Consider the following 22433-nt stretch of genomic DNA (forward strand, 5'->3'; position numbering starts at 1 on the left):
CCAGCGAAGGTACATCTCAATAGTGCAGCACTAATACAAAGAGAGACCCAACTAAACTAGACTCGGTAAACAACAATAAAACAATAAAATAATTCCAAACAAGCCCCACATCAAATGACCAGACTGCCAGGACCTGCTCTGTGTTCAGTAACGCTGTACTTTAGATATGCTATTACAAATAATGTACTTTACTTGTGTGTGTTGGCTCTGTCTTATTACCAGCATCACGTTCTCCTTTAAAACAGTGTATTGACCCTAAAAGAGAAATGCAATGATTAATCCATTTACCTTGATGTTGAGACTGCTATAGCCATCTGAAATTTCAGTTTTTGTCAGACAGCTTGTATCAGATACAGCGAACTGCTGTGCAAGATACAAGCTTGGGTGGAAATCATTGAGTCGTTGAGGTAAAAACAATAGGGCACTGAAACTTTTCATTTTTATTTTAACAGCTTTGTTGGAACTTTATAGGTCTTTATCATTCGGAAACCAAAAAGTCACATGATGGCAGCCACATGTCAAGGGGAAAAAGGTATTGTTGGAGTGTTATTAATAACTAATTATTTTATATATTCATATTGGAAAACACACTTTATTGTGATACAAACACTGTTGATGGACAAAGACACTAGGCCAACAGCACCATACCTGAATCCCATCCCTCAAACACCTCCAGTACAGAGGCTAAAACACGTCTGAAATTTCTCTTATCCACTTCCTTCTCCTTGAGTTTTTCGGCTGTAATTTCTGGAAAAAGTTAAATCTGAGGAATCGTACATTGTCGTTTTGTTCGGACCTAAATGCTCAGAAACATCTTTCAGTCGCATCTTGACTTAGTCCTGTCCAAACTTACTGATAATTTTACCCCAAACCTTTAACTATATCTAAACTGTACAGCAGTGCTATTCAAAGTGAGCATTTAGCATCAGACCAATCTACAACTTGCCAGACACGCATAGAATATCTGAACACAGAAACAACAGTGCAAAGGTATGTGTGCATTGGTGTGCAGGGAAACACTTACTACAGTGACTGTATAGCTCTCTCAATATCATCTCCAATATTAGGAATTTGCTGTCTGTGTTTTTGGGCAGCGGTGATATCTGGGGAGGTTCTGCAATACAACAGAAAACAAGAGCATAGCAACATCATTGAGCTGGCAAGTTGACAGTGCTTTGTCTTTCTATCACATTCTTAACCGTTTAACCCAGCCTAGCAGCACGCAGGAATGAGGGTTGTGAGATTGCTCCCCACAGGTGAGATTGCACCCCACAGTCACTCAATGTTGGAGTCAGTGATCTCTGAGAGAGTTTGGGTATTGGGAGTCTAATACTCGATTGTCCATATCACTTCTGGGGCTTGAGAGTTGGTATACTATAATGTATACTGTATGTTATGAATATGTTAGATGGTTTTTATAACTAGACTGTGGAACAAAACCAACTAGAATTGTGTTTGCCAAACACTGGAAAACATGAACCACAGATGTATAAATAGCCAGCACGTGGGTTTATGGGATGCAGAGGAGCGGTTTCCATAGATTTATTAAAAGATCGAAGCTAACATCCAGGTTGGAGTCTATCACTGTTCTAAAACACAGTGATGGGACATTCTGTTATTATGAGGTCACAATGCAGATTCAAGTGGTCCGCCACTGTAAAGTCTGATTCATGTTCTTACAATTGATTTCCCAGCAGTGGGAGTTCCATAGCTTGATTGACTGATGACAATCCAGTGTTGCAGGTGACCAACAAACATCCAAAAAAATGAAGTGCTCATCAAGAAGCACGAGAGCAACAGCTGGATGCAATTCATCAGTGTGCAGGCAGGCTGACAGGGAGTCCGCAACATGCTCACCTATAATCCCCTCTAGATGGGCTATAATGTCTTTTAGCAGCTCTTCATATTGGCCAGCACCTGTACAAAAACAAAAATCACATTTTTGTATTTCTTTTTTCCTCCTTTAAATTTCTGAGACTCTTGAAATGCAGACTTTGGCAGCAGATTCAAGCCCTCTCTATATCTGCCCAGAGCAGGGGTGACAAGAGCAGTGGCACTGAGATCTTCCCAGCCTCCCGGGAGAGCCTCAAACCCATTGTAAACGGGTTCACCTTCTCCCTTCTTGAGGATTGAGGATCTGTTCAGTCTCATACAATAGGATCGATCCAATTGGAAGCTGAATCACAATCCACGCTTAATGGCTTACAACACTGTTTCCAAAAGAGAATTACTGTAAGGGGGGGAGCATTTTGTGGGTATTTTTAGAAAAACATAAAGTGCATCAATTGCACTTCAGAGAGACCAATCCTAGACAACCTAACTTTTTCCCTAATGTCTGCAGCACTCACCCTGGCTTGGGTCCTGAAAGACTGCATCGAAACGTCCCTGCTCATCGGCTCTCCCTTGTAGGGGTGGGGTGGTCTGGGGGGCTGCAGTTGCTAGGTCTTCATCTCTAGGGGACGTTGTTACATCATGCATCGCAATATCTTCATTGGGCGTTATTGCAGCGTTTGGTTCTGTGTCTCTGTGTGATGCAAACGTGGTGGACTTAGCTTGCCTGTCTAATGCTACAGGGAGCTGAGACACTGCTTAAGAGAAATGAGAAAGATGATAAACTCTTGAGACATCCTCGGGTCGTATTACAAGAAATCAGATCAACAGATTCACTCAAACAGGATCTCCTAACGCAGTTCACATGACCAGATATCTGAATCCAGTTGTTCAGTAAGATTTTAACAGGATTCCCTGTGCCTGTGCCATGCAAACATACAGACTATCTCCACATCCACTGTATTAGGTATTGTTAAACATTTAGATGCCAAAAGTGCAGTGCCTGAACAACTCAATAGTAAACTATGTTTTGGGGGTACCCTGCACCTGAAAAATAAATAAAGCCTCAATTAATCACAGGGATGGAAATAAGACTCCTATTGCATAGCAGGTTCACCCAGTCCAGGCTTTACTATGAGCTTGAATAGCTGCAGTGTATAGGTAACAAGCTCATGTGTGTCTTATTAAATTCATAGCAAACCAGGAATGGATCAAACCACTATGCAATGGGAATCGTATAAATATATAATATGTAGGGTACAATATAGAAGAATGTATAGAGGTAACAATGTTTTAGAAAAGTCTTGCTTTGCACACGTTTTAATAATAATAATAATAATAATAATAATAATAATAATAATAATAATAATAATAATAATAATTGCTTTGGTTAATAAAAATCTTGTAATTTCTCATTATTGCTGCATGTTTCCCAGAGCTTGTGTTTGTACTTGGATCTGCAATGGTAGTGCAATCTGCAAATAGTGCAAATCAAGTTCAGCATCTGCTAATATATACCGACATATCCAGTATAACATGGAGTACACTGAAAAAAAGAAAAGACTATCGAGGAATGAATAAGATCTGACCTGAAGAACCTCCTCTGCAGGTAATGTCAATGCAAATGCCGAGGAACAAGAATAAATAAGTCGGCGAAAAAGCCATGTTAACGCCGGTAAATAGCTCATCCCCCCGGCTCCTACATTCTTATCTCATAACAAACTCAACTCTGCTTTTTCACGCATAGTCTCGCTGTTATTGTGACGTCATGCTCATCATAAAGTCATGGCTCATCATCATAAATGCAGATATCCAGTGTGAGCAGTAAATATTCCAAGAACGCCAATGTTAAAAGTTCTGTAATATATAGAGAAGCCTACTGTTTTATCATTATTATTATTATTATTATTATTATTATTATTATTATTATTATTATAATAATAATAATAATAATAATAATAATAATAATAATAATAATAATAACAATCGTTTATAAAGCAGTAGGATTATCGCTAAAACAGGCGCAGTATGTTGGCTATATTATTCACAAAGATTATGACATTTTAAGATGTATGGTTCATTTGGGATTCTCTGGGGGTCTCATTTTGTTTAGATTATAAAGACAATTCTTCTAAAACAGACAACGGCGAGTTTTATAAAGTTGCCTCAATAATTTTATTCCAAATAAAACACCTGGTGGCTATGATTATTAGACGCTCTGTATATGATCTCAGTGCTTGCGGCGTTTGGAGCCTTTTTAACGCACTGCTGCCATCTACTGGCACGTTATAACATAAACCTAAACATGACTTTCAGAAACATGATGATTGAGGTTAACAAGAACAAGACGCCGTCACAGAGATGTAAATAGCATCTGTGGCAGCGCCAGGACGTTTTTAACTATTATTTTAATGATATCAGCCGTGGAAATTCTCCTCATCACAGACTGTAGTTAATTAGGTCTAATTTGAGTATTTAGCTAATCCACATGTGAAGTCACGTGTATCTGATGCAAAGACATTTCAGATGGCTGTAGCACAGCAATATCAGGGTTCATTACATACATTGACGTAAATATATATAATGTTTTCACTAGAAGAAAACGAAGTAGAAGAAGAAGAAGAAGAAGAAGAAGAAGAATTTTAAGTTTTATGTGTGTTCTTGCAATAATGTTATATTTGAAACACAAGGCAAAATAAAAAATGATTACATTACATCTCGTAATTCAAAAAGATCAAATAAATAAATAAATAAATAAAAACAAAAACAAACAAACAAACAAAAAAACCTACTCTGGATAAATGCTGTGCTTCAGAATATGTACAGAAGGTGGCGCTACCCGGTAACAAGTATGAGGCATTCCTGTTGATCTGGTGTGGAGGTGCTCTTCGGTCTCAGCGATCACATACATCACAGGAGCATCACTTTGCCTTACTAGAGCGACAAAAACATATCCTAAGTATGAGAAAGCCCATGAACAGGAAGACAAGAAGGACATGTGTTTTATATATATAAATATATATATATATATATATATATATATATATATATATATATATATATATATATATATATATATATATATATATAAAATAAACAACAAAGACTATCATCTCTTCTATTGAATCCACTGCAAATTCATTCAAATCACAGCATTTAAAAATTATGATTAAATTGATTTTACAGAATGTTTTGATTTAAAGTATATTTAAGCCACGTAATTTAACCTAATTTAACTAAAAGACCCCAAAGACTTTTCCCTCTACCACACAAACCAACAATTACAGCTAAAATCACCCAGAATGGTTCCACACTCAAAAGCCTCAAAAGCCAGTCATCTCATTAACCCATTGATAAAAACACAACACAAGCTGTATTTATGTAATTCAATGCACTGCACTTAGACATGACTTTTGAAGTTAGCAAAATTAGAGTAAGACATCATGACACTATAATAAAATAGAAAATTAAACTAACAGGTAGTTTAAAAAGTACTTAAAAATGCTCCAAAAAAAAAATGTCCTCAAAGGAAGACAATGGCGCTTAATGGGTGTGGGTCATAATCCATAAGACAGCATGTAGATAATGGTAGGACTAGACCAGTCTACAGACTAGAGCAAGGGAACAAGGGGTCAGCCTTTTACTGTTTCTCAAACACTTCTTATTTAATATTGGAAGGGGAACTTGGATACCAGACAGGGTTAGTTGCTTCTTGTTAGTTATGTAAAATTTGCATTTTCTTTTTATTTTAAAAAACAACTAAGCACTCTTCAAGCTGTGAATGTGGCTCTGAATCCATTTAATACCTCCAAAGCTCTAGTAACACATTTTCTATGAAAGAAAAAAAAAACAACAGCATTTCCAATTCTAAAATAAATAACTTAAAACTAGGTACTAGAACCTAAATCCTAAATGAAATGTTTATCTCTAGTTTGGTAAACTTTATTGAGCGTGTTTTCCCTCTGAAAACTAGCTCAGTGTTTAGTAACCATTTGGCTCTGACAGTGCTTTAAGTCACTTAATAATCGTGTACATTGTTTGAAGCACAAACACTAGAATAATGCGTTCAATGCAAACCCCACAGGATTGACGATGGTGTTGGACAGTGCTGTCATGATGAATAGATACACAGGGCACGAGACACAGAGTTTAAGGGCTGTTTTGTTAAGACCCGTTTTGACTAATAAGACTAGTTCTTGAAACCTATTTCACCATTTTTTAAAACTGCGGTTTATTCTCATTTTTTAAAGCGCCTAAAAGTTTTATATCCAAATTTGAAGGGTTAAAAAAGAATTTCTTTATTTATTTAGGAATGTTGTGTCAGGAATTTCAAAACACAGGAAAAGGTCTTTCGACCGGAATACTACTGACTATATATATATATAATATATATATATATATATATATATATAATATAGATATATATATATATATATATATATATTAAAGGTCACTATTAGGTTTTGTGCTGTTGAAAATACTTTATTGAACAGGACATTTCTAACCATTTTGTGATGTTCTTTATTTTACAAAACAGTTCTAATTAATGTTTTTGTTAGTTGTCATGTTTTTTTTTTAATTGAAATGGTTTGTTAAAACTGTTTTGTTGTCAGTTCGTGATTTCAGTATTTTGATTTTCTTAAATAATAATTTGGGATTACATTCCTGCACTCCTTCCCAAACACTTGCCCTCTGCTTCCCCCCACTGCTCCCAAAAATAGCCGTCCTTCCCATTGGAAATGCAGCGGATTGGTTGGGAACTTCTTTCCAGCCATCTGTCCTCAACCCCATCCCACCCCAACCCCCTCCAACCTGCACCACCTCCTTCCCACAGTGCCTCATTGTCAGCAGTTCCTACTTCCCATGGGCGTGGCGTGAGGGGGGATGACTGCGGGTGCTTTGATGGGCACCTGCGTCCTGCACAAAGGGCTCTGGGTGCTACTGAGAAAGACAGATTGATGCTTTGTGCAGTGGAGCAGCAGAGAGTGGGGAGGGGGGCTGTCACTCCAGACTGTGTGAGCCAAGGCTTTAGGGGGCTGGAGAGATTGACAGGCTTTGTGGGCTGCATTTCTATACAATGCTTCAGAATTAATGGGCGGTAAGTTTGAGTGGAGATTTAGGGAAGAAGGGAAAGGGGGGAGATCTTTTACTGCTGTGTCTTGGACCGGCTGATTCAGAGGGCTTCAAGCCCTGTGCTCGTTATTCACTGAATACCCTAGGCGGAGGAATGCATGGCATCAATTAGAATTTGTTAGCAGATAGTGAGAAAAAAAAGCTTTTCTCTCTTTTTTTTGCAGGACAACACAGACCCACTATAGGAGGTGTCAGCGCCACAAAGCCTTTTTTGTGATTTTTTTTCCCCATTACATTACCAGCGCAATATGTAAGGTAGTGATTCTTTTGATTTAAATTAACTGGAAAAAACACTAAATCCTATTTTTATTCAGCTAAGATAATGGTGCTATACTCTATAAAGGTCCCTGACTACTTATCTGTAGCTTACAATCTCTATGTTTTTCCAGTATTAGTTTTGCTCAATGGTTCGGGTCAGGGGAAGGCTGCTTATGAGTGCTGTGTGTAGCACTGGCTGGCGTAGCGCTTTTAAATTATAAATAGCAGTAAGGCAAAAGTTGTGTCGTGTTTCCCTACTTCACTGTGAATTCAAACAGTAACCTAATTGTTTTATAGTGGGCATTAGTCTCACTTCAGAAAAGGATAAATCGCCCCTGATCTTTCTTTTCACAATATTTTGTTTTTAAAAAACAGGCAAGACTTCCAGTTTGTAGACATTAAAGCTGCCATGTGCCTTTCAGCAGCTGGAGGTTAGTTCTTTTTTTTTTTTGCATGAACACAGATTTTTCTCCTTTTAAAAAAATGGGATTTGTTAAAGACTGAAGGAAACAGGTCCCCAGGTATCTATCTAAAGCCATTTACATTCCATGGAAAGTGAAACAAAACTGGGGGCAAACAGCTTCTGGGTGCATTGTTGCAACAATCTACAATAGGTAAAGCAAATGCATCATTTACTCAAATAAACATGTGCCCCATGTCAGAGAATGACTCCTTTGCTCTCCCTACCTGTGGGGAGAAGCTGTTATAATGTGCATGAAGTTGCATTATGAGACACACACACACACACACACACACACACACACACACACACACACACACACACACACACACACACACATATATATATATATATATATATATATATATATATATATATATATATATATATATATATATGTGTGTGTGTATATATATATATATATATATATATATATATATATATATATATATATATATATTATATATATATTATATATATATACTAGTTATATATTGATGTTTTGAAGTAAGGTAAGATCAATTTTTGAGAGTAACACAGCTTATTCCAGATCATTGAAAACCATCTCTTATTAAAGTTTCCCATGGTAAAAGCATAGCAAGTGTAATGAAGCTTAGTGAAAGCATGGTAAAGCATAGATAAGCATAGTAAAGAATAGAGAGGTAATGTAAAGCACATTAATAAACATGGCAATCCAGGGGATGGTGAATGCATAGCATAACAATGACAAAAGCTGCAAAAATACCATGGTTAACTTTTCTAAGGGCATGTTGTTTTGTTTTTTGCAAGAGTTTTGTGATGGCAGCCCCGCTCGGGGCGGCCCTGCCCTTGACTGGAATGCGAGTTCGTGCCTCTGCCTGGCAGCGTCCAGGGGGATGGCTCAATACCAAGGAGCCTGAAAGGACTGTTTCAGTGGCTGCCCAGCAGGAAAGATCTGGTTCTGGAAGGCCTCTTTCAGGGCTCTCTCTGTTTGGCTGAAAGCTGTCACAGCAGACAAGTACACGGCAAACAGCGTGAACAAGGATTTGAACCAGAAAACCAACAGAGCCTTGACAATATTGTGATGGGGACTTGTCTTCTTAGAGCTGCCTCAATAGTGAATAGGGGCATGGAGCAAGTGCGGATTCACAGAGAGACATGGAGGGGAGCCGGATGCAGGGTAACAGTGAAGTGGAGGGGAGCGTAACAATTACAGGTCACAGATTTATCAATCTCCTAAATAACGAGGGGACCTGTGGGATCTGGAGAGCTGGTGACTGTAAAGTCAAGAAGGCATTACTGAGCCCAGATTTCAAGTCATGTTTGTATTTGTTTATGATGACAGCCACCAATCTGGACCATCATTAATAGAGGGATTGATGTGTTTATAGAAAACCCTCTATTGTTATATATTATCAGTTATTAATACATTTAGAAGCTTTTAAATCTGGCAAGCTTGGAACACTCCCAAAGCAATGCGGTCTTTAGATCAATACTGTATATGCTGGATGCTGTATAGATCTGTATTCACTTTGAATAAATTCCTGTCAATTATATGAAGTGCAACCCTAACGTTTTATAATACCCCTTGCCAGGACAGTAGATTATAATGACAAGCAAAACCAAAAAACGCAGGAGCAAGAGACTGAATCTGAGAGTTTTTGCAGATTTGTTTCAGACACAAAATAAACACAGACGTTTTATAAATCGTTTTTTAAAGGGAAGGCACAGCTTCCCCTGATAGAGAAGCATTCCCCTTGCTGCAGGCTCTTAACACATCGCACTTTAAACATCTGCTTTTGTACCGCCAGTCTGAGCTCTGAACAGCCTGTTACCCTAGTTGGGTGTCCTGCAGCTTACGAGCAGATCCCTCACAAGGGTACTATTCAAAACTGTGCAATAAAGTTTATACTTGATTTTCATGCATTGCTCGGTGATAATAGACTATTTATTGGTGTAAACAGTTTTAAATTGACAATGTGCAAGATCGTTTCTTTAGTATTATCCACAGTATCTGTAGAGTTTGAAAACAACCCAGTTAGTTAAATAAATGTAATTTTTTTCCCACTTCAATGCTGATCTCTAGGTTTCTTGATTGTTGCAGTAACCTCAAGCAAAGCTCCTCTCCACCGAAGCTAGACACTGCCTTCCACCCAGTATTAGGATGTGTGTTTAATTTGATGGGACTCCTAGCAGAAAAGGTGCATAACCAACTGCCCCTTCTGTAAAACACATCTACAGTTGTGTGCAGCATTTAAAGGGACAGTGCTGCTTGCCTCGCTTCAGAACCCAATAGTTCCAAACTGCAATTTAAAAGTGCTGTTATTTTGTATTTTTATATTGTATGTTTGTCGTTTGAAACTCAAGCAAGCGCTCCTACAAAGAAGAACATTGTTTCTTGAAAACGCTCAGTCTAACTTTGAAGATTTCTGCACAAGGAGAAAGTGATGGAATGGGCTGGGATGGACTGTGACTTTCCCATTGAAAGCGCAGGGGTACGCTGAATTAGCTTGATTTGCCTGTGAATGGAAGGTTTCCATTATTCATGTCAGCGAGCTGTCACATCGAACTGAGAAAGCGAAAAACCTCCTTTTATCAACCTTTCCCAACTGAAGCAAGACGGGCAATCAATAACTGAATTCAGAGTGAGGGAAAGTCAGGCAGAATGAAACAGGGGGTGTAAAGAAGAGGGAATTTGTCAAATTGTTGATGGGGAAAAAGAAAAAAAAAAAATTCTGGCAGAACTTTGCCGGGCAGAATAGCAGAGGATTAAAAATCAACCAGCAATGAAGTCATTGGGTAAAATCTAATTACGGGCACTTCATTTGTAAGATTGTCAAACACACTTAAACTAATTCCATTCAGAGTGAAGAGAAGAGAAAAGGGGCTTTTTAAAAATATGAGGCAATGATTGTGCAATAGTGCTTACTGGAGGGAAGATGTAAAAGCTGGCTGTGATAGTATTTCACACTGGGCTAATACATATATAGACAGAATGAGAGAAGACAGCAGGAGAAGTGCATGGACCTGTTTCACTAGTCTTTTTGTTTTGATACAGAAGAAACATACATGTTAAAACCACTGGTTAACCTCCTTAAACTGGACCTCTACAACCTATAGGGTCCATTTAACACTTTCTGCGTTACATTGCTGTCTTTGTCCTTACAGAAAAAGAACATGCACATTTGTAAAATTGTAATACTTCCACAAATTGAAGTAAAATAAACTATTAAACTGTATATTAACCACACAACAATTTAACAGTAATTAGCATTGCTGTAATACCAAGCCATTTTGTATTGTTTCATTGTGTTATCCAAACCCTCCATCCTAACCGGCAACTACTAATTATTACCCCTCTAACGAGGCAATTCTAGATAATTACCTCATTAATTACTGGCAATAGTTCATATAAAGCATGGCCAAGCAAACTAAAAAAAAAAAAAAAAAAACTAAAGCAAACCAAAATAGCAGATTTAAATTATTTTGTGGTGAAAGCTATACAGAGACATGCAAACAAATTATAATTGTAAAAAATAAAAATAAGAAATACATTTCAAACACACTGTATAGCAATAAGATATATGTTGAACATTTCTAATGCTGTTCATTTGTTTCAAACTCCATCCCCTCCTGGACTGGTGAATTAAGAAGTATTTTGTTTTTTGTGAATATATATATATATTTTTTTAAAATGAACATTTATAACAAAAGTACGTTCATTAGTTCATTATATTATACAAACAAACAAAAGACTGCTTTAATAAATGTATATAATACAGCTGCCTTCTTACAGTAATGTAAATCTATATCTCATTGATTTAATCTGCTGGCCACTGCCTTATTCCTGTTCCTATGAGTTCAAACAATGTGTATCCATCCCTAGGAGCGCACACCCTCTCTCTCTGCTGCAGAACGGTAGCCTCGTCTGATAGGAGTACTACTATTAGAAAAAAATAGGATATGGGAGCCATGACCAGCTTAATCTGTTACAAAATGTTGGTCAAAAGCAATGGAGTGTATAAATGCCAAAGATTACCCATTCTACTAAGGATGCAGCCATACAAAAATATATTGTAGAACAGTGTGGAGTTTCCTGGCACAGTAAATATGAACAGGTATTCCCAGAGCAAAGAGACTAACAGTGTTTCAAATAACCCTCAAAGCTTTCTGAGATATTTTAAACATCCATCAACTGGTTTCTTATACTGAGGTGCCCAATGGTTTCTCCACTTGATAGAGAAAATGAATTGGATCATTTGGGCTCATCAATCAGCTTTCTAAATGATTGCTTAATTGATGACGGAGTTACACAGTTAATTGAACACTTCCATTGTAAGCCCTCATTGTTCAAGGGGTGCAGATACACTGCCCAGCAACCAGCCAGAGTATGGGGGAGTGGGGGGATAGGAGCTCATAGACAAGGACTCTGCATTAACCCCTCTCACATGCTTTAAACACATGCACCCTATTGAGTGTTCAGAGAGACAGGCCTGTTATCCCAATCAGCCCAAGCTTCTGCAAGAAACAATAACAAGAATAATTTGGTAAAAGTGTTTTAAAACAGATTTCACTTTATACCTCTGACTTCTTCTTCAGCTGAGACTGACATCATAGTATAGAAGCTGATACAGACGGATTAACATATAGATAGCTAGATAGACAGGCAGGCAGACAGATAGATAGATAGACAGGCAGGCAGACAGATAGATAGATAGACAGACAGGCAGGCAGGCAGACAGATAGATAGATAGACAGGCAGGCAGACAGATAGATAGATAGACAGGCAGACAGACAGATAGCTAGATAGACAGGCAGGCAGGCAGACAGATAGATAGATAGACAGGCAGGCAGACAGATAGATAGATAGATAGATAGATAGATAGATAGATAGATAGATAGATAGATAGATAGATAGATAGATAGATAATGTTGAATGCACATTATTTGGGATATGGTATGGCTTTTTTTGGTCCCAAACGCTATCATAGATGTCGGAAATAAAATTGCTCATACAGCATTTAATGAGAACCTCATTTTGAAAGACTAGCATGGGTCGTTTCGTACCAGAATGACTATATTAATATTATTTTGCACGTATGTTATTTTTAAAAGTTTAAGGGAATAGTAAGAAACTCCTGGACTCAGTGGGAAACACTTTATCAACCAGTCAGAAAAAATAAAAGTGCTCACCATTCCGTATCATAGCAAGCACCTTAAAAAGGTAAAGGAAAATAAAAAAAATAAAGAACCTAAGACAAGGATGCTACTTCCTTTTTAATATTAGAATGTGCATTTCTCTCACATGCCTAAGGAAAAGAGGAGTCCAATTGTAATTCTTTTGGTGATTTCTTTTGCATTTCATTTTTTATTAATTACACCCCTTTACATACTGTATTTTCATTATGGATTTAATTGCCAGAAATCTGTCTTCTTTGTAGTGTGAAGTGGAATGAAAGAGTTGCAATGACTCTCTATCTCTCCCGGCTCAGCGTGTTTGTGAAAGAGAATCAGAAGCTGCTGCCTCTGGGGTTTATTTCATTCCATTAGCTCCCAGACACTTCTATCTGCTGCATCTTATATCTTCCAATAAAACAAACAGAACGTCACTAATGGAGAAGGCCTGTTGAAGAGTTCTGATAAATGCTACTGATTTACAGCAATTAAGAGGCCAAATCTGTTGACAAAACTGTCCAGATGCTATTCAAGTTTTGGCCATGAGGTGGCCATATAGAGAATAACCATAAATAACCTGTTTGTCATCTTTGCTCTAATAAACTCAATAGAGACAATAAGGTAAAAAGTAATCAAAGGCAGTCCGCTAGTATGCTTATACACTGCAGTCTGGCCTAGTGGTTAGAGATGAGGGACTGGGAAGCAGTGTGGTCTAGCAGTTGGAGTTGAAAGACTGGGAGTAGATCAGCCTAGTGGTTAGAGCTGGGAATGGGAGGCTGAGTGTCTTAGTGGTTGGAGCTGAGGGACTGGGAGGCTGGTTGGTCTGTTATAACTGAAGGGAGACAGTGTGGCTTTGTGGTCTGTCGAAGCAACAATAGTGGGCAGTCTTAGCCGGGGCCCAATCTGGTCGCTTGTGTGCTAGATGCCCCCTCCACTTAAAAGTTCTGCAACTTTAAAAGCTTTTCCCTTCTAAGGCTGAGGAATTAGGCTCAGCTGCAGGTCGACAAATAAATGAAAGGGGTGGCTTTATTCCATATCAAAGTGACACTGGCTCGCACCTTGTGCTTTTAGAGCTGAAAGCAACCTGATACCACATAATCACCTTGAAAACTGCAGAGGGGAAACAAACCCAATCATCAAGAGCGCCTCAAAACCAACAAGCAAACAAGAAGCTGTTAGAAAGAATCAGCTGGGTTCAGATACTGAGCAAAGAAACGCTCTGCGATGAATCACCTCCATTCTCAAGAGCGATCGGGACGGCTGGTCGTCTGGTTGTTTCTTTACTGCTCGCCTGCTTTTTGGGATTCTTTCAGTAATCCCTGCACAGGTTAAGAGTTTCAAAGGGAGTGGGATGACCTGGGGTAGGAGCATCAGGGCTACTCATACAGAATGCACATGGGTTTGTCACAGACAATACTGTTGAAGCAATGAGACACTATGGGATATGTTACAGTGTATGCAGCAGGCAGGTCTGATTTTTTAAACAGCAAAGTGGATTTTGAGTAATTTTACTCCCTTATATCAATTTCAAAAGTAGGACTCTGCTTTGCATTTGAGTATCTGCCTAAAGTGTATTCTTTGTCGTTATGCATCCGAAATGGTAGCACTTTGTTTTTGCTTTAGAGCTTTATTAAAGGTGATTCGCCAATCTTTGAAAATGAAGCCCGCAGTCCCAGCCGTGAAGTTCTTAAGAGGATGAAGCAATTCTTCATATATTTTTAAATCTGCTTTAGGAATCCCAGTATTAGTTTGTTCCATAGATACATTAAAGCAGAAAAAGAAAATATTCATTAAACTTTTGTAGACCGTGGTTAAAGAAACCAACACTGATCTTAAACAGCCTCCCGAATCAAACAGTATCTCATTAAAAACACCATTGTTTTACCAGCATGGCTTTGTGAGTGCAGTCCAGTATGTTGCACTACAAATAAATGCTACACTTAAGTCCTTGGCAGTTTTTTTCAGACACTGACGACACATCCATTAAAGTTACAAAACCTGAAATAAAACATTCCATTTAGGGGTTTGGGGACAGTCTGAAGCTGTTTGCTTATTTGGTCTAGAATTTTTCTTTTTTCTTTCAGACAAAAATAACACTATTGACAATCTGGAGTAAATGGCTTTGAGAATCCAATCATTTATACATGTTTAACTACATGCTGAAGGACTGCATTCACAGGACCCTTTATTTCAAGATCTTCATATTCCCCAGAGGCGTTTCTCTAATAGTGTCTGCTTTATCTTTGTGCTGCTGCCGGGTCTTCTTTCGATACCCTGGAGCATTTAACAGTGGCTGCCCGTCCTGTTTCTAGAGATGCTTGTGATAACAGGCAGTCCAGGAACACTACACCTCAGTACTGCCAGGGGCACAGATAACAGCACTCAAAAGAATTCATGTGTGTGTTTGCTTGTTCCTTTATAACAAAGGCTCATTTCGGATTATTTCCTGCTTGAAGTTTTCCCTTTTTTTGTGAGGAAAACATATCCCCAAACGTGTCTCTGGAACAAGTGTATAGTATATATTATTTGTATAGTTAGAAATAGTATTATTTTAAAAACGCACACATTTTATAATGAGCACTTAGAAATACTAAAAGAAGCTATGTTAATTCAATGACATTGACTATAAGTCTTCATTAGTCAACAGTTTATATACCATAGAACAAAAAAAAAATTCTGACAGGCTCCGTAAATGTAGAATAATTGCTGCTGCTTAGTGTGTGCGTGTGTGTGCGTGTGTGTGTGTGTGTGTGTGTGTGTGTGTGTGTGTGTGTGTGTGTGTGTGTGTGTGTGTCTGTGTGTGTGTGTGTGTGTGTGTGTGTGTGTGTGTGTGTGTGTGTGTGTGTGTGTGTGTGTGTGTGTGTGTGTGTGTGTGTGTGTGCGTGTATGTGTGTGTGCGTGTCAGTGTGTGTGTGGGAAGAGCCTTGTTTTTACAACACCTAATTTTGAGATTTAAGAGGAGAACCCCGCTGCCCCCCCCCCCAACCCTTCTGTCAAGGCAGTGTGAGAGGAAGCCTGCCTCCCTCCGCCCCCCTGCTCCGCAGCTGCCCTGTCTACTGGCCAATCTGACCCCAGCGGGAGCCCAGTGCTGCTGTGGTATGTCCTTCCCCTGCTGATCTCCATAGAGCAGGACCAGGAATGCCTGGCCACACAATAGCCAGATCAGTGGAGAGCACAGCTTGGAGGGCAGGCAAGTTTGATAACCACATTAAAGCCCCACCAACATCTGTTGAGGCTGAAGAAAGCACTATCTGCAGGAATTAACCCCCTGAACCCCTCTTCATTAACCTAAAGCCTGAGAGAAAGTAAGACAACAACGGCCTATTTGTCAGCCGCCCCACAGAGAGCTGGGGGGGGGGGGGGGGGGGGGGGGGGCTAATATTTTACTGCGAACAGCGTGAGAAGAGTGGACGACCCGGCTTTATAAATTCTAAGCTGAGAATATATTTATGTGGGAAATAGCAGCACAAAAAGAGTTTACAAACATCCGCTTGTGTGCGAACACCCCCCCCCAACACACACACACACACACACACACACACACACACACACACAGAACAATTCATATACCTTATTTTTCAGAAGTGTGACTGACACAAAGCCATCTTAAGAAAGACAATATTGGTTTGTGCCGTACACAGACAATGGACCTGACAAAAAACAAGAGTATTCTTCCCTTTAAACAGAAAAAGAAATAAACTTCATTGTCCCAGCACCCCTCCCAACAAACACAAACTAAAAAAAAAAAAAAAAAAAACATTTCATTCAAAAAAACCTAGATTTGCTCACATTCGCGGCATTTTTTTAAAAAAGTTCCCAATAAAAAAAGAAAGGCATGTACATGCAGGCACACACACAAACTGGAGAGTTAACAAGTCACGCACAAACAAACACTGCTCTGGAGTTTCACCCAACAGAAAATCACTCTAATTTGCACCACTGCTTTACCAAAATGAAGACAAGAAATGAGTACCACTGTACTGTAAAACAGCATTTCTTTCTATGTTCCATTATTATTATTATTATTATTATTATTATTATTATTATTATTATTATTATTATTATTATTATTTTTTATCAAGACGGATAACAATAAAAATAAGAAGAATAACAAAAACATAAAAAACAGGTTAATCATGGCCAATAAGCTTTGGTTTGCCAGAATTTCCAAACAAAACCAACTGGAGCCACATGGGCCACGCAGAAAACAGACAGGACCTCGTGCATGTTCCTGAGAGATGAAAAATCACAGAAAGGTTTCCTAATACAGAGAGCTTGAGTGCCTTCGTATAAGTAATCCCATTCAGAGACAGCTCATTACACAGTCAATTAAGAGCCTCTGTGTGTATGGAGCCTGCTGGCTGCCTCTGAGATACAGCAGCCGTCGCAGGCCCTTCACCTGAGCCGGCTCTGTGGACACCTGCCTCTTACAATGAAGAGACACGGCTTCACTTCCATTCCTGGAGTCGTGTCAGCAGCACAAAACCAGGGCTGTGTGCCGGAGTGGAGAGCCGGATAGAATGACACCCCTAAGTGGTCTAGCGGAGCGGGCAGCTGCGGGATCTGAAATAGGGGTTGAACTTGAAGTGGGGCTGCGTTTCCTTTTTCTTCTGTAAAGGGCGGGGGTTTGGATTAGTCACAAAGGAAAGGCATGCTGTACCTCAGTGGGATAATAATCCTTTCACTGCATGAGGGGTCTGAAAGCCTCTCTTGAAAGCACACACGCACACTTGTGTACCTACAGTATCACACATTTGTGTATCTACAGTACACACAGGACACAAACCAAAAAAAAAAAGTGTCTGAAAGGGACATTTACAGAATTAGCATTTACTTTAAAATAAGGCTTTAAAGTAGCGGTCTCAAATCTCTATCCGACTTCATATGAATAACATCTGGAGAGTACAGTGGCTTGTTTCAGGGTGTGTTGTCGATTCCTACATCATCGAGAAAACCCTGATCACAATGAATAACCCTGCAGTATCACCGGACTCTACTACAACCCACTGATCTGACCCCTCTGTCCAGTTCATTTCCACACCGCACATCTTACTTTTAGATATGCTGTTGCCTATTTCGACAAGTCCCGATACATGTCACTTTCTCACATCTGTTGAATGCAAAGCCTGCTTTAAATGTGAGAAATTGATGCTTGTGCTTTTCCCGTGAGCAGTCCCATGCAGCTCTGGTGTAAACAGTGTCCGGGTTGCATGAAGGACTAGTCAGGCCACCCCTGTGCTATTAGACAGACGGAAAGCAAGCATGCTTGAGAAGTTAGAGCTCAAGCTTGTTTTACACCTGCTGCAATTACAGGCCAATCACTCCCATTGCATTGCACGCATTAATATTCAAATTCCTTTTTCACCTTACATACGACATGCTGTTGTGAGAAACGTGGATGTCTCCTAACTACTAGTCTGATTAGGTGCAAAGTGAGAGTAAAGCTGTGAAGCATTACCTGGAGCATTCTACAAAGCACCAAGTTACATGTGCAGCAAACTTGAGTCTGCACGATTCTACTTGCAGCATTACACCTTTCAGCACAGTATTCACTACAGCACACTATGATGTGATTGGTAGGCTAGCTAAGTCATGCAATATAACACATTTATAATAATTCTCTGAATCACATATTTTTGTGAAAATGTGCATGCAGTAAATTATATAGTTCATGTAGTTGCTTTGTACAGCCTCCAGTTTGACTGTTAATGTTTAATAAGGAGAATAAATCACCTTATAAATGTAAGCAAAAAATAATAATCTGTAAACCATTAATTTGAGCCAATAGCTCATTGGTGTCCTAGCGTAGAATCAGCGCCAGACCACAAGGGCAATCTTAAATTCTCTTACCAGTAACTGCTGGTCAGAAGCTGAAATTGTATTTCTGTGGGTCCCTACCTGGGCCTATCCAGCCCAGAGCATTCTGATTAGAAAAGGAGTGGTCATCGCTGGGGAGTGAGATTAAAAAGGCATAACTATAAAAGCAGGGCTTGCCAGCATCAGTCTGGTTGTCTGATCCAATGGACTGTGCACTTAATCCTCATTATACTGTGTGAGGGATGGGTATATCTCTGTAATTCAGAAGTGGGCATCATCATGCACACAACATGCCAATGTAGAAAACGTATAGATAAAAAACAAAGGAACGTCTTCGTCCAGTAGAAAAACATTTTTACAAAAGTGTATTTTTTTAATTTTATTTTATAGAACATCCAGCATTGTGAAATATTGGCCTGGTTCACAAATATTATAGACGCATCAACCATCAAACTTTCAAAAAAACAATCTTTAAATAACTCATGATTTAAGGCTCTGTGAATATTTCAACACATTTTGCAATATTACTGTGCATGTTGTTACAAACAAACAGGGCTCTTTAAAACGCTCCTTAAAACTAAACTTTTAAAGACAGATTTTTTTTTACCATTTTTTCAAAATGGTACTTGAACAAACAGACCTAACAAAGCATTCCTTAATGAACAGGACCTATGTTATGCAATATATTTGTCAATATATAGTAACATACTACACAGGGTATTGTTATATATGAACGTATATACGGCACAGCATAATGCAATATATCTTTTATTTGTGTGATAATGCTGATATAATTTTTTTTGTGTGTTCTAGTCTCAATGGCTTCCTTCATCCCTCTCTTTCTCTCTCCTCTGTGTCTCTCAGCACTCCTTTTCCCACTGAAGCTTGTTAACAAGTTCTAGCTCATTGAATCCTCATGCAATTTCCAAAGGGGCGCTCTCTGTTCTGGCTACAAAAAAAACAGGAAGGATGAGTGAAAACAAACAACACGATTAGCGGGAGGGATCTCCTGTTCCGAGGTAAACAGCGGCACTCCTTCCAGGGGTGAGAGGGGACGGGGGGACGGGGACGGGGACGGGGACGGGGTGAATTAAATACAGCAACACTACCATCCAACTGCAGCCAGTGAGCGTGCACGAGAACATCGGCAGAAACACAATGTTTCATTTCTAGACTTTTGTGCTGCTGGTGTTGCCGTGATTTATTCTGCAATTCATTTATTTTTGCAAATACTCATCTAAGATTCAAGTCAGCCCCTCCCCTCATCAACCCTGTCAACAGGAGCTGCATGGAGGCTGCAGTAACACAAACAAACTCACACAGCAGCCCCACACTCAGAGAATGAGAGACGAGCACGTTCAAAACAAGATTACCGGGCTTTTTACAAAAGGTGTCTTTAACACTCTTGCAAAGCCAAATGAAAGACAGTTGCTGTTGGGCTGCAGTGAAAGTGCAGAGAAGGGGCAAAAGCCTACAGCAAAGGAGGCAGCACTGCAAAGTACTGAACTTAATACAGTGCAAGAACTGCAAGAGAAGTGCAGGAAGAATGCTGCTTCCGAGATCTCGCTCCGCTGTGACAAGTGTGCTCTAGGTACAGCCCCTTCATTAAGACAGAGATGAGCAGACGCACACTTGGGATCTTCAGAACAATGAAGACATCACTTGAATGTATTTAAATGCCTTTACATTTAAAGTTGAACTCTCATACCAATCACTTGTTTTCACATAGAAATACATCCCTTTTAATTCCGGACGTCAATGCGTTCACCTTTTCTGTGCTCTGTTGTAATAGTAGTGTGAATATTGTTTTTGGGGGAATTTTTCTCTTTGCTGTTTTAGATTCCTCAAAAAACGTTCTTCACAGGATAGAGATGATAAGAAAGCAGTGAATCAGCATGCATCAGAGAGACCCACCACTATAGCACATGCTGTTCACGTTCTACACATTTTAACTGTTTTAGTCCATGCAGAACACGTTCCATTGTCTTTGCACTAGCTTCAAAATAAGTGTGTTACTCTAATTAATAAAGCTCATCTGAAGATTATACGAAGTATACTGAATCACTGTGGGTGTTACGTCTCTTCTATTTCAATTACAAAAGCTTCCCACATTAGCCTAAACATCAATTCTTAGTCCCAGCTGTGTGACATGCCGGGAGCCCCTGTCTGTCTCTGCGGATGCTCTCTGTCTGTGAGAGGCAGTGATGTGCGAGGCTGTGATAAGTTCTCACCTGGCCCTGTTTCCTGAGCGCTCTTCACTCACCTGGAACAGAACACTTCCCTTCCCTCTGCCTTATCAGTGCACAGAGGAAATACCTGCCGCAGGTAAACATGACCCTGCGACCCCCTCTGGGCATCCTTCCAGCTCTGTCCATGACGCAGAGACAGGCAAACACACAGGCACAAAGCAAGAGGCTGTTTTTATTACACGTACTGCTGAAGAATTGTGAAGACAGCAGTGGTATTTGCTGAACCGTGCAGTCCACGACAGGAGCAAAGCGTGGAAAGAAAATGTTGTTTTTCCTCCCAAAACAAATTTTTGCTACCTTATTCCCGCCCTTCTAAACAGGGGCTGTTTCTCTCAAAGTTTGGTGGAGATTTGCAAATTGTCTTGAATTTTGGTCCTCGTTTGTTAGTGGGTTTTTTTTCTTCATGTTTCCCTATCTGAAGATCAAATAGTTAGACAAGTATGCATGCAATTCACACAGAGCAAGCTTCTTACACAATGACGTGTAAAACTATACTGGGGATCTTCAGTTGCACCTGAATCTCGTGCTAAATTCCTGGACATTCAGTTTATAATTTTACTCCTAGTACAGGAGATAAGAGACTGACAGACAGACAGGATAGATAGATGGAGAAATTGTATGTATACTGCCAGAGAGAGAGATACATGTGTAGATTAACTCGAATAGACTGGGAGCTGAGGGGGCTGCTATGGTAATCAATGCAGGGAACTTGTGGGGTTTCATATCCTAAAATGATTTCCAAGAATGTGTCTTGGCACTTGTCTGATTTTTTTTATTTTTTTTTTTTTTTTTTAAGTGAGGCGGCAGTCGCTCTGTGTTTGAAAGTGCTGTAAGACTAGCCGGTGAAATGGAGCCCCGTTCTCCCCACATTCCTGGGCTCCCAGCAGTCAGGAGGTGTGTGGCGTTGGGTTGCTCCAAGTGCTCGCGGTGTGCGTTTACCTTTTCTGGAGGGGCTCACCTTTCCCAGCCCACAAGGACCCCCCCACCTACGTTCCCCAGGGCCTAGCCTCTGCTCCCAAGCAGACCCCTTCCCTCCTCCCCCTGATACCTGAGCTGGGATGAAAAGCGCTCCAGTGCATTTGATAAACGTTCTTCCCAGAGCAGATCTGAGAGCCGTGCCCCGGGGATGGGAATGAGATTCCGAACAGATAACTCACCCAGCACCAAGAGGGCGTCCTCCGAGACCGCCTGAAGGGAGCACTGCAGCTCAGGAGTCCTGGAAACAGAGAACACAGAACCGCGCTTTATTCCATATGCTGGAGACGTCTGTAGTTCATACAGTACAGAATACAGAGTATAACTCATTTCAATGACTACCTGGTGGTTTTATTACTGGTCTCAAACATGTCAATTAAACTGTAAATATTTTCAAAGTGTTTACTCAAGTCTTTAATTAACTAAGAAGATTCTTTAAAAATTAGAAACAACCAACTTTGACTTGTATTGCTCAGTTGCTTGGTTCTAGTTTTGTAAAATTAACAGGTTTTTTCCAAAAACAGGAGACTGGAGTAAATGAAAATATGGCTCAGTGA

General features: G+C 39.6%; 1 protein-coding gene across 1 annotated transcript in view; it reads right to left on the reverse strand.

Annotated features, from left to right (window-relative positions):
• Window positions 1-628: 628 nt before the first annotated feature.
• Window positions 629-22433, reverse strand: part of LOC121295873 — a 23517-nt gene continuing 1712 nt past the window's right edge. The window contains exons 3-7 of the mRNA XM_041220990.1: window positions 22059-22117; window positions 2349-2585; window positions 1858-1917; window positions 1025-1114; window positions 629-747 (exon numbers count right to left, since the gene is read on the reverse strand). Coding sequence (XP_041076924.1) covers window positions 629-747; window positions 1025-1114; window positions 1858-1917; window positions 2349-2585; window positions 22059-22117 — 565 coding nt within the window. The remainder of the gene's footprint in view (window positions 748-1024; window positions 1115-1857; window positions 1918-2348; window positions 2586-22058; window positions 22118-22433) is intronic.

This window comes from Polyodon spathula, chromosome 20, assembly GCF_017654505.1.
Source record: "Polyodon spathula isolate WHYD16114869_AA chromosome 20, ASM1765450v1, whole genome shotgun sequence".
NCBI lineage: Eukaryota > Metazoa > Chordata > Actinopteri > Acipenseriformes > Polyodontidae > Polyodon > Polyodon spathula.